This window comes from Macaca fascicularis, chromosome 9, assembly GCF_037993035.2.
Source record: "Macaca fascicularis isolate 582-1 chromosome 9, T2T-MFA8v1.1".
In the NCBI taxonomy this organism is placed as follows: domain Eukaryota; kingdom Metazoa; phylum Chordata; class Mammalia; order Primates; family Cercopithecidae; genus Macaca; species Macaca fascicularis.
Window position 1 is genome coordinate 37,783,953 of NC_088383.1, and position 13,895 is coordinate 37,797,847.

A 13,895-nucleotide genomic window follows, 5' to 3' on the forward strand; every position below is an offset into this window, starting at 1 on the left:
CAAGCATTCTGAAGGGCAATTTAGTAAAACAAAAATTAAACCACCCTGCATATGAGAAAAAATAAAAGGCAGCATACTTGTAAAAATATTTACTATATGTGTGTGTGTGTGTGTGTGTATATATTAGATTTAAAACTCTTCATTTTATAGAGAATTCACTCAAATCAACAAAAATCCCTCTAATTTAAAATTGGGAAATTTAAATTAGAGATCTAAATTGCAGATCTAAAAAAAGTACTTGGCCTGTAATTTAAAATTGGGCAAAGTCCTTTTTTAAGATCTGCAAGTGACCTATGCACAAAGGAAACAAATTCAGTGTTCCCGGTTAGGGAAGGCATTTAAGTTAAAAAAGGAGTCAAATACTGTTCTCTATCCACAAAGTTTGTGCGGATAAAAAGCAGTGATATTTATAGTACTCCTTAAAGTTTAAGTTGCAGATGACTTTTCAAATAGACAATTTGATGGTAAGTACCATATTTAAAAAATTGTATATGCCCATTAGTGGTCAATTCTATTACACAAAAATATTTTTAGAAAATAATGAAACATACACGCAATTTCTTTTCTGAGCACTGCTTGAAATATCAATGTATTAAAAATCCATTTAATGGCTTTTATAAATACATTTCAGTGAGTTTACAGCATGGGATAATATGTGATCACTCAAGGTAGAAATATATTCAGAAATATGTTGACATTTGAAAATGTATTTTAGTATACTAAGTGAGGGTAAAGTAAAGTTCAGTTTGATTATACATACACACAGACTATGGTCTTGTGTTATCTGAAATTATGTACAAAATATAAAATTTGTGAAGGACATTTGTTTTTATATAAAATGTTTTTCCTTTTTATTATCTTTAATTTCTTCATTGAGCATGGACAATGCTATTAGTAAAAGTTTATTATTAATAAAATAATTTTTGGGAGGAGCAGCAATATGAATTTTACACAGATAAAATAGTTTCTTGCTTTCTATATTTTAATTTTTATTTTTTGTGGATTAGTATGTTCTGTGAACTTTTAGCATCTTCAGAAGAGAATCTTTTTATCTGTGCTTATTGATTTACATATTTTATTAGACACGTTTTTATTATATAGATTTATTACATATGTCAATAACTATAGATTAATCACTTTAGTGTAGTGTTATTAGAAAAATAAAAGAGCAAATATAAGTGCTTTATTTATAGCAGTTTTTTAAGATACTGAACTTCCCAACTGTATTGATCCATTCTTTTAATCCATTTATTGCATGTAAGCTGAATGCCTATTATGTAGAAGATACATTCTAACTCTCAAGACCCTTTCATCCTTAAAAATTTCACACTTACTTGCTCAGCCTGAGCAAAGTGAGAGATTTAAAATTGGAGTATTAGGATTGAATCTCAATTGAAGCTTTTCCTCTCATCTTTCAAACAAAAACACTTCTGAAGTGAGAAACTAGTAATTTTGGAAATTTATAATAGCTTTAAATAGCAATATTAATCATTGGAAATACCTAATTTACATGTATTCTATAAATCTAAATAGAATTTACATATATTCTATAAATCTAAATACAGAATTAGATGAGCCATACCTATTTATTTGAATCCCAAGTTTCCTTTGGCTTGAAGCTTTTAAAATATTAAAGAAGTACTGTGTTTTAATAATTTGTTGTTTTTATTTCAACTCTCCTTTTGCTTAGTACTCTAAAAGGCTAAAATTTTTTTTCAGTGTTAATCCTGTGACTAGGACTGCCCTTGTCCTGTTGTATATACTATATTCCACTTCTTGGAAGGCACTGTGAATTGTGTGATGCCTCATTATTTTATGCACCAGTAAAAGATTGTTTAAATTTCTGCCAAACATAGTGGTAATAAATAATGAATTATAAGTGGCATTTCAATCAGAAATGTTAAAATATGAGAAATTGAGCATCTTAGAATCATTAAAACACAATGTTATCTCTAACCTTTAAAACACACCACAAAGTAGGCATAATTGCACCATTTTACTTAAAATGTTGTCTTTGTTAAGCAGTAGTAATAATTATAGTATCTAACAATTACCAAGCTGTTACATGTGCTAGGAACTCTCCAAAATACTTTGCATAGATTCTCATTGAGGCATCATAGTGATAACCAGTGAGATAACTGCTGTATTCATCTTCATTTCATTGATGAGAAAATTGAGGTGCAGAAAGTTTAAGTGACAGCTAGAAAGTGAAAGACCTTAAAGTAATATTCAAGCCCAAGTTGAACTGAATCCAAAGACCAAGCTCTTTCTATTCAGATGGACCACTCTTTCATTAATGTAGTGAGTAATGAGAGCAAATGAATGCTGTACTTTCTTCAGGAGAATATTAAATATTTGTTTTGAAGGCAGAAAAAGAGCATGGTATTTAATGTTTACCATTACATAAATAATTGTATGTTTTGAGACAGTGGACTAAACTTTGCCAACAAGTCCTCTCACTCTCATAGGACTGCTCTACACTGGGCCTGTGTCAACGGCCATGCGGAAGTAGTAACATTTCTGGTAGACAGAAAGTGCCAGCTTGACGTCCTTGATGGTGAAAACAGGACACCACTGATGAAGGTAAACAGTAGCCAGTTTTTTTCAGCAGGAGATAGATTTAGTTTAAATACATAGAATAAAAATGAATTTATCTCATTGAAATACAACTAGTTTTGAAACCTGTGGAATATTTATTTTGATTTCCTATACTTTATAATTTATATTCTTTATAATTTATATTATAAATTATTTAGTTTATAATAATTCTTGCTTTAATACTGACAGGCTCTACAATGCCAGAGGGAGGATTGTGCAAATATTCTGGTAGACTCTGGTGCCGGTCTAAATATTGTAGATGTGTATGGCAACACAGCTCTCCATTATGCTGTTTATAATAATAATTTGTCAGTGGTGGCAAAACTGCTGTCCCACGGTGCAGTCGTCGAAACGCAAAACAAGGTAGACATTAACCAATGTTATTTTCAAAATATTTGAAATCAATTTGTTTTAACATTAACATGTGTACGGTTTTTTATATTTGGAAGCTCAAACATTCCTTGAATGAAAATAGCTTGAAAGAAGTTAATTGTCTAAGATTTTACTTTAAATATTTATGTTTTTACAAGAACTATTAGAGAGTATGGCTTTTCTGTGCATTGATGGTAAATATTTGAATTTGTTAAAGGTAAAAGTTTTTCAAATATTCTTTCCCACACAAGTGTTTTTTTTTCTTTCCAGTTAGTGTAAAACTAGAGGAAAGCAAAATTTGCCTGCATAAATTGAGTCAACATGTAAAATTTAGGAAATATGCAGAAATCTGGGTTTCCTCTTAAAGGATTGAATCTGGTGTCTCTTGAGCCCATATGACTGTTTGGTATACTATAAAGACATTCTAGCTTTACATAAAGCATATGTTTCCAGTTTGCTTCTGTGCCCACCTAATTACATCACTTACTTGACTTATCTCTTTTGCCTCTGCAAATATTTCAGTTATCAATTCCTCTTTCGTAGTATATTTTGGTAAAGATTTCAAGGTATTCAAGACAGTTGATAGGTGTTTATAATATATAGTTTGTATAGTTTATATTTTACATTAATTCATTAATAATGGGGTCGACTTCTAGAATTTAGAAGACTTTTTAAACAATGATTTTTCTGTATATAAACCATAAATAATTATCTTCTATTAAAATGCCGTTAAGCCTTTTTAGATTAATCATGGTTATATTTGAATACGTTATGCCTATTGCAGAAAATATTACATCCTTCTCCTCAGAATTGTCCCTTAAAATTCAAGTGATTTAGTGGCTTCTATTATGCTAATCCATATAGATGAGTTAGAACTTTCATTAATAAGTCATTTTATTTATATTTTTGATATTTTGCCAAAAATTAAGTAGCAACTACATAGAAACCAGAATAAAAATGGATTGTTGCATTTTAAGAAGTAGATATGCATTAGAATCTTAGGATTATCATTATAATTGAGAATAAACTTTCATACTGAATTGTTAATAGCTGAGATAAAATTCTATTGTCTTGTAATAGGAGAAACCCCATGGACCGTTTAATAATAAGCAATCAAAGTTCATTTGAAGCCAATCTCTATTAATTTAGAGTCACTTCCTTAGTGACCCATGTAGAACAGGTGTGCTTGACATCGGCATCTGGGATCTTGGGATTATTGATAGAAGAGAATCAAGCGAGTTTGTATTACTCAGAGGAAACCTCCATTTTTCTTGGGAAACTTTCAGATCTGTATCCCTGAAATTATAATTTGTCAAATGTTAATGTCTGCCACAGAAATATATTGTCAAATAAGGAATAGTCAAAGCTCAAGTCATTTATTGAATAATGGATATTTAATTCACAGTTTTATAATATTTCTTGAAAATAGATAATGGTAGAATCTGTTGAGGTATAGTGCTTCTGGTAAGGTAATCATTCTTTGGAACATAGTTTAAGAAACACTGCTTTAGAGGTAACAATTTAGATTACTAATTTAGTCAAAAACAAAGTATTTACTACTATGTCTTAGGGTTTAAGGATATAGAGATAAAAGATACAGCCCTTGCCCTCAAGAAGCTCTTGGTTTAGATGGGAAACCATAAAATCATTATAATATAATGATTTTTGGAGATAACCAGAGTTAACATGGTGATGCAGAGGCTGAATATTTACAAGGGAAGGTGCAGTGCATGGGAAAGCACAGAAAAGGGACAAAGAAGGGACTGCTATTGACTTACTTTCTATTTTATGTGTTTAAGTTCATAGGATATATAAGGTTTTCAGTTCAGCTGAGAAATATGTAATTTCCTGAATTTTAAATTGTTTTGCTATTTTACAGGCTAGCCTCACACCACTTTTACTGGCCATAACGAAAAGAAGTGAGCAAATTGTGGAATTTTTACTGACAAAAAATGCAAATGCGAATGCAGTCAATAGGTTTAAATGGTATAGTATTTCTTTTTTTATTAAAAAACACTTGTGCAGTGTTCTAGAGTAATAACACTTGTTCTAGAGTAATAACAATTTTAAATAACATTTACTTAAAATTATTAGATTATAGTGAAAATATCAACACAAATTATCAGAAGAAAAGCAATTATTTTGACTGGTCAACATAAAGAACAGTATATAGTAGGATTTATCTTCTCTTATTATATTGACTGATTCCTATGTGTAATCTGATGTTTTTGGTTGCATTATCTTCTGTTAGCTAAAGTGGTTCTCTATTAGTTTTAAGAAGTATGAACTTTTTAAGTTTACTTTATAATTCAATATTGAATGATTAACACTTTTACAGTATTTTTCTGACTTCTGTTTTTTATACACTTTTTAAAAAATGCAATATTTCCTGGGCATGGTAACTGTCGCCTGTTATCCCACCACTTTGAGAGGCCAAGGTGGTTGGATCACTTGAGGCCAGGAGTTTGAGACCAGCCTAGCCAACATGGTGTAACCCCGTTTCTACTAAAAATACAAAAATTAGCTGGGCATGGTGGCACATGCCTGTAGTCCCAGCTACTCGGGGGGCTGAGGCAGGAGAATCGCTTGAACCTGGAGGCAGAAGTTGCAATAAGCTGAGATAGTGCCACCACACTCCAGCCTGGGTAACAGAGCGAGATTCTGTCCCAAAGAAAAAAAAGCAAAATTAAATAGAAATAGGAGTTTAAAACCATTTTGTCTTTAGGATAACTGTTTGCTTTAAGTTGCTTCATTTGAAGAATATTAATTTCAGGTTATCCCTATGTGACTATTAATTGCTATCACCAGATACTGTGAATTTATTATTATTTTTCCTTTTTTATTCATAGTGTATTTTTATTTTTAATTTGTATGGGTAGAGGGAAGAAATACATCTTTAATTGGATTAACATTTTAGTTAATTAAGATAAGCCATAGGTGAGTAATAAAGAGAAAAGAGGCTTTTGATTCATACAAGACTGAGCTTAATTTCTAGCTTCCTCACTTGATAGGTGTGACCTTGCAAACATTACTTAATACCAAGTATGATTTTCTATATGAAAAAGAGAATAATAATATGTCCTTTAAGGATGATTGCATTGAAGTAACATTACAAATATCAACAGCATTTAATTCAGGGTCTCATACATTCTTATCAGCATCATTAACTAAACTTACCATGACTACTACTAATATCATTATTCCTAATATTATTTTAAGCCTTCAGATTGCTGTCACTGGTCTGACTTCTAGCTGATTTTGAAGTATAAACTATTACATCAGACTAAGGAAGGAATAGATAATTCTTCACTTAAATCTTTTCCTCTGTTAGATTAGTGAACAGAGCATAATTTCTTGCCCCTCAAAGGACTTTATATTAGTCAATTCTAGTATGCCATATCCCATTGGGACATGAGTCTTTTTGCTCCTTCCTTTCAGCCTTCGTGGTGATTTACAAGGATAAACATTTGAGCACTCAAGATATTTATGTTTGTTAGTACATGTAAATGGTTAATTCTACACTGACAGGCACATATTAAATTGGTTCAGCTCATAATAATGAAGTTATCTCTTTGTTATTTTAGCACAGCTCTCATGCTCGCTGTATGTCATGGATCATCAGAGATAGTCGGCATGCTGCTTCTGCGAAATGTTGACGTCTTTGCTGAAGATACGTGTGGAATGACTGCAGTACGTTATGCTATTGCTTGTGGATTTGATCAGTAAGTGTTTACATTTAGAGGCTAGGTGAGATTTTATAGTTTGTTTCAGGTAGTTTTTGAATGTGAGTTAGTTCACTTCATCAGCCAGAAACTAGGCAAAAAGCTAGACTAGTTAGGAGTATCGTGTCTAAGATTCTTTATTTAAGGACTTTCAACAACTTTATCCCTAATGTTGTCTAGTTGATTTTTCTAATTAGTTATTTGGGTCTTGAAATGTCCACTTTAGCAGAAAACCTGATAGTGTCCCCTAGGGGCTGTCTTCCATATGTAAATACTTGAATTTAAAAAAAAAAAAAATCCAAAGGGTTCCCTAAGTCCAAGGAAGACATTCTTTTTGTATAAGTCAAAAGGATTGGAGGCGGAAATCGCTATATCTCAAGTAAGTTGGTTAGATTTAACAGAGTTCAGCCTCATCCATCATTGATCAGTCTTCATGTATAAAAGTAGGAATTTTGTTGTTTCCATTGATTCTGTTGCTGCATCATTGCCATTGAAACTGCTCCTGCAGTCTGGTAATGATTGACCTTTGTGACCTTACTGACATAGATCCCTCAGCCTTTATGGTGATCCATATGTAGACTTCAAAGTCATTAGTTTTTTAAAGTTCACATACATATTCTCAGCCATTATTTCCAAAGTACTAGCACCCTGCTCTGGCAGCTAGGACTTTTAACTTTAGCCACCCACATAGTGAGCAAATTGACCCTTCTCCTCCCACTCAAAACCTGATGTGAAGCCCACATCTTAGCCTGGACTTGGCCTAGACCTTCATGGTAAGTTATCCTTTGAATGACTTTTTTCTATTTTCTCTAGCAAATATTAGTTGTGATAGTTTAAAACTGTAAGACAGGTTGAAATAATATTACAGGAATAAATTAGAGATCCATTTTTATTTTGTTACCAGATCTATATCCCTGGCAATTTATATCCTGTGAGGCACCATTTTATAGGTAGTGGAAGGCCTCATCTTATTCTGTAAGATCCTATGTCATCTTTCCAAATTTGTAGTCGGTTCCAACTTGTAGTTGTCCCCTCAAGTGATTCTTTTTTCCTAAAAGCAAAAATCTCCCATGCTACTTGCATCTCTTATCTCGAGTTTTTAAAATATTTTCAAATTTTGCATTACCATGAAGCCATTCAATAGACTTCACTCTATCTCAAGTAAGTTAGTTAGATTTAACAGAGCTAAGCCTCATCCATCATTGATCAGTCTTCATGTGTAAAAGTTGGGATCTGTTCTGGCTTCAGTGGTACATATACTAAAATTGAAACAATGTCGAGAAGATCAGCATGGTCCCTGCACAAGGATGGCACACAAATCTGTGAAGTGTTGCATATTTCTTGCATATTTCCAAAAGGACGTTTGACTACTTTCTAACTAGCTCCAAGGAAACGGTGTGAGTCAAAGCAAAATGCGTGACACCAAGTATTGCAGTTGTGATTTTCATACAAAAAATATTTATGTAAGGTGATGTATGAAATGAGATGTGGTGAGTAACACATAGGATCTTCTGTGCAAATATGTTGTAAGTAGGTATCTCAGAAATGAGAAAATAACAACTTGCATCTTCTTTGTGGAACTTACAAAAAATAGTGGTAGGGTTTTGTCTTCCACAGCAGCTGGAAATGAACATAGTGACTAAGCCTCATTTTAACAAAGATTTGTTAGTTCAGGTTTAAGGAGGTAGATAAAGAGTAGTAGTAGTCCAAGCCAGATGCTGACATCTATTAGTTTTCTGCCCTTGGTGTGACTGATGAGCTCAGTAATAGAGGATAATCAGATTATCCAATTTGATGAATTAATATATTTATAAGTAAATTTCATTACAAATTAAAAAATAGCTTAGATGCCTTGAATTACAAGCCACAGAGACTAGAACATCTAATAACCAAAAGGAGGAATTAATAACAGAAAACTGCAACATTTGAACATTATAACCTATGAAGAAACACTTTTTTAAAAAAATTAAATTTATTTTTTGTAGAGACACGGTCTTCCCTTGTTGCCCAGGCTGGTCTTGAACTTCTGGGCTCAAGCAATCCTCCTGTCTCAGTATCCCAAAGTGCTTGCATCACAGGCATGAGCCACTACACCAGGCCAACACATTGGGTTTTATTGGGAATTTTAAAACAGTTTCAGCAATAAGGTTCAAGAACAAGTTATTTCATTGCTTCACTATTTCTTTGAGCATTTGAAAAATGTTATCTTGTTAAATCTTTATAATAACCTAGTGAAATGAGGCTCTAAAATCCTCATTTTTAGAAGACATTGAGCCTAAGAGAAGCAGCTTGTTCAACAAAAAGTACCTATTGGTAACATGCTAGAACTTTTTCTGAGTTAGGAACATTTTCCATTAAGCCAAGCTAACTGTAGTTAATTTACTGAGTTATACTGCCCTGAATTCATGACTATTTCATCTTACTTTAATTCTTCTTTAATTAGAAACTTAATAAGTTCATAGAGCTAACAAACTTAAAGTCTATGGAATAAGTAATGTTCTGATATTAGCTCTGATATTGTCTGAAATACTCTAAGAACTTAATACATTTGGTAAATGTTTTTTATAATATCAGTGTTAAAATAGTAATTTTATTTATTACATTTTAATACCTAGCATTCATCAACAACTTTTGGAATATATACGAAAATTATCTAAAAATGCCGGTCCAGGTAAGACTTCTGATAGTAAACTACTCTGGGTGGTGCTACCATAAGATTATGGAAGTGTTGATCACAAAAAACAATTCAAAAAGCAATGTGTAAATAGCATGTGTTTACATATGTACATATGTGTGTGTGTGTGTGTGTATATATATATATATGTAGCTTTAATTTTTAGTTTATAATTCAGAATTAGTTAATAATTTCATTGTAGGTAGTTTATAATCTCAAAAAATATTATCTGAAAAAATATTTGTTTAATTATGGTCCCTAAAATCCTATATAATACTTTTCTATACATAGGTAATGCAATTTTTAAGTTTCTATATTGTATGTTTCCTCGATTGTCCTAACAACTTAGGCTTGTTATAAAATGTATAACCCTTGTTGTGATTGATGAACTCAGTAATAGGGGATGCTTAGGTTAGCCAATTTAATTTAAGCAGCTGAAAATCTGCTTCATATATTAACGAATTCATATATTTATAAACAAATTTTATTACAAATTATAAAGTAGCTTACATGCCCTGAATTACAAGCCACAAAGAATTGAACATCTAATAATGAAAAGTAGGAATTAATAACAGAACGCTGTAACATTTGAATATTATAACCTGCGGCGGTCCGTCCTACATGTGATTGAGACACATACCCAGACACCCATATTCAATGAAAGAGCAGCAAGGGTTCTGAGCTGATTACAGACACCAAGGAAGGTGCTGTAAAGAGTCAGCAGCCACAGTCCTGGCTAGCTGGCCCTGTGGGCATTTATTAGCAAAGTTTTAATGACAAAGGCTTTGAGTCAACACACCTGTGGGTAATTAATCTGGTCACCCCCCACCCCAGGAGAGCCATCCTGCCCATGGGTGATCAAAAGTTAGTCTTAAGACCACATAAGTAAATAAGCTATTTAGATAAACTACTCTACCTTCCTTTGTACCCACTTTAAGCTATTTACTCAAGGTAAGAATTAGGCTGCTTTCAGCCATAACCTTGAGACTTTTACAAAACCCTCTGGCCTTCCAAGAAGATTTGTGTCTATGTCCTATAACTTCATATTAAAATGTTTTTCACCAGCCTGACTGAACTCCCACAATAACCGATGAAGAAACACGGTTTTTAAAATTAATTAATTAATTGATTTATTTATTTATTGTAGAGACAGGATCTCCTTATGTTGCCCAGGCTGGTATTGAACTTCTGGGCTCTATTTAATTTTTACAATACATAGTTTGGATTTAGTAAATGAGAATTAATTACAGTTGAGTCTTGAGCAATGAGAGTTAGGGTGCTGATCCTCCATGTAGCTGAAAATCTGCTTCATATGAAAATCTGTTTCTTTTGACTCTTCCAAAACTTTACTAGTAGTCCACTGTTGATCTGGAGCCTCACTGAAAGCATAAACAGTCAATTAACTCATAGTTTCTATTTTATATGTGAGCTGGAAGAAAGAAACTTTTATAAGAAAGAAAAAATATATTCACTATTGAGTGGAAGTGAATTATTATACATAAAGGTCTTCATTCTTATTTGCCTTCATGTTAGTAGTCTGATAAGGAGGAGGCAGAGGAGAGATTTGTCTTGCTATCTTGCAGTGGCAATGGAAAAGAAAATTCTGTCTATTAGTGGGCTGCTACAGTGAAACCCTTATTCAAGGATCAACTGTGGGACATAGTGACTTGTGTCACTAAAAAAGTAACTATCTTTAGAACTTGAAATTTAATAATACTGGCACCATAAACAAATGCCAACAAGAATCACAAAACTTAGCCAGGGTGCCTCAGTACCAATAGGAGATTATTTTTCAAAGATACTTACTGAATGTAGAAGTGAGAAAAGCAATTTTTTTGTTGAGAAGCGCAGGTTATGTTACATAGTCTTGTACCAACAAGGTCTCACTATTATCAACTTCATTTCCCCCTAAGATGAAACCAAATAAGATATATTTACTTCATTAGAACAAGATATGTTGTTCTATCTGCTGGATAATTAGTGTGTTAATAGTAATTTGTTACAACAAGAGACTGTGTTTCTAATAGTCAAAATATTATCATTATAAATATTCAAATAGCTTATCTCTAGGCTCAACAAATTATAATAAAGTTACACAAATTTTTCATAAGAACAAAAATGCTACTGTGATACCTAAATGTGACATAATGCATTGTACAATATGAACTATATGAGCACTTATTTATTATATATTTATCAAAGGACCTCTATAAGTTAGGTTTTGCAAGTTGCAAGAGACAAAGATAGAATACACATTGTTTGGGTCTTTGAGGTGCTCATAATACAGTACAGGTGTCCCTATTGAATTTCTGCATTTTTCCAACAGAATTTTCTAAAAAATATTTTTTATTCATTTATCCACTTGTCCACTTAACAACTGTCAGGTATCTTTATGGCACTAAGCATCTTCCTTGTTATTATCATTGTCATTTTTTATTATTTACTACTTTACTAAGGTACTAAGCATTTTTCTTGTTATTATCATCTTTTTATTATTTATTACTTTATTTAGTGCTTACTCTGTGCCAGAACCCCTTTGGGAGCTTATAATTATTACTTATTATGTCATGTTGTTACTGTATTCAGCATGTGTCAGACATTTTATATCCAAGGTGAAGAATTAAAGCTTTAAAAAGTTTGATAGTGTCCAGGCGCAGTGGCTCACTCCTGTAATCCTAGCACTTTGGGAGGCCAAGGTAGATGGATTGCTTGAGCTCAGGAGTTTGAGACCAGCCCGACTAACATGGTGAAACCTGTCTCTACTAAATATGAAAAATTAGCGGGGCGATGTGGCCCCTTGCCTATAATCCCAGCTACTTGGGAGGCTGAGGTAGGAGAATTGCTTGAATTGCATTGAGCTGAGATCACACCACTGCACTCCAGCCTGGGTGACTGAGTGAGACTCTGTCTCAAAAAAAAAAAAAAAAGAAAAGTTTGGTAATATTTCAGGAAAGCATACAGAAGGGGTAGAAGTTTGCCAGGTGAAGAGTCAGGAGGATGATATTTAGTAGAAGAATCTAGTATAACCAGATTGTGTGTTTGGCAGCAGGAACATCTGCAGGAACACCTGATGAGGGTGCACCTTTGGCGGAAAGAACACCTGCCACAGCTGAAAGCTTGGTGGAAAAAACACCTGACGAGGCCGCACCCTTGGTGGAGGGAACACCTGCCACAGCTGAAAGCTTGGTGGAAAAATCACCTGACGAGGCCGCACCCTTGGTGGAGGGAACACCTGACACAGCTGAAAGCTTGGTGGAAAAATCACCTGACGAGGCCGCACCCTTGGTGGAGGCAACACCTGACACAGCTGAAAGCTTGGTGGAAAAAACACCTGATGAGGCTGCACCCTTGGTGGAGGGAACACCTGACAAAATTCAATGTTTGGGGAAAGCGACATCTGGAAAGTTGGAACAGTTAGCAGAAGAAACACCTAGAAAAATTACGAGGCCTGCAAAAGAAACATATGGGCAATTTATATGTCCAGTAACAGGAAGACTTAGGAAGATCGCATGGGAGAAAAAGCCAAGACCTGTAAAGACTGAACGCGTGGCAGTAGTAACATCTAATAAAACTAAAGTTTTGGAAAAAGGAACATCTAAGATGATTGCATGTCCTACAAAAGAAACCTCTACAAAAGCAAGTACCAATGGTAAGATGCTTGAGCGAACTTTGTAAGGTTTATTGGCACTTCGGGTTCCCTAGTGAAAAAAGTGTGATGTGGGAGTAGTTGGGAATGACTTGAATATCTTTTTATTATTATTATTATTATACTTTAAGTTCTAGGGTACATGTGCATAACGTGCAGGTTTGTTACATATGTATACTTGTGCCATGTTGCTGTGCTGCACCCATCAACTCGTCAGCACTCATCAACTCGTCATTTACATCAGGTATAACTCCCAGTGCAATCCCCCCCCCCTCCCCATAATAGGCCTGGTGTGTGATGTTCCCCTTCCCGAGTTCAAGTGATCTCATTGTTAGTTCCCACCTATGAGTGAGAACCTGAGGTGTTTGGTTTTCTGTTCTTGCGATAGTTTGCTGAGAATGATGATTTCCAGCTGCATCCATGTCCCTACAAAGGACACAAACTCATCCTTTTTTATGGCTGCATAGTATTCCATGTTGTATATGTGCCACATTTTCTTAATCCAGTCTGTCACTAATGGACATTTGGGTTGATTCCAAGTCTTTGCAATTGTGAATAGTGCCGCAATGAACATACATGTGCATGTATCTTTATAGTAGCATGATTTATAATCCTTTGGGTGAATGCTCGTCATCACTGGCCATCAGAGAAATGCAAATCAAAACCACAATGAGATACCATCTCACACCAGTTAGAATGGCAATCATTAAAAAGTCAGGAAACAACAGGTGCTGGAGAGGATGTGGAGAAATAGGAACACTTGTACACTGTTGGTGGGATTGTAAACTAGTTCAACCATTATGGAAAACAGTACGACGATTCCTCAAGGATCTAGAACTAGAAGCACCATATGACCCAGCCATCCCATTACTGGGTATATACC

General features: G+C 33.9%; 1 protein-coding gene and 1 non-coding gene across 2 annotated transcripts in view; both read left to right on the plus strand.

The window, feature by feature from the left end:
- The window catches only part of LOC102138461 (ankyrin repeat domain-containing protein 30B), a 142,708-nt gene that overhangs the window by 1,727 nt on the left and 127,086 nt on the right, over nt 1–13,895 (plus strand). Inside the window, exons 2-8 of the mRNA XM_065520013.2 lie at nt 2,469–2,583; nt 2,788–2,961; nt 4,850–4,956; nt 6,555–6,692; nt 9,308–9,378; nt 12,413–12,507; nt 12,706–13,015. Coding sequence (XP_065376085.1) covers nt 2,469–2,583; nt 2,788–2,961; nt 4,850–4,956; nt 6,555–6,692; nt 9,308–9,378; nt 12,413–12,507; nt 12,706–13,015 — 1,010 coding nt within the window. The remainder of the gene's footprint in view (nt 1–2,468; nt 2,584–2,787; nt 2,962–4,849; nt 4,957–6,554; nt 6,693–9,307; nt 9,379–12,412; nt 12,508–12,705; nt 13,016–13,895) is intronic.
- Nucleotides 7,928–8,034, plus strand: LOC135965227 (U6 spliceosomal RNA). The gene has a single exon (XR_010578153.1). It is a non-coding gene; the product is annotated as a U6 spliceosomal RNA (small nuclear RNA).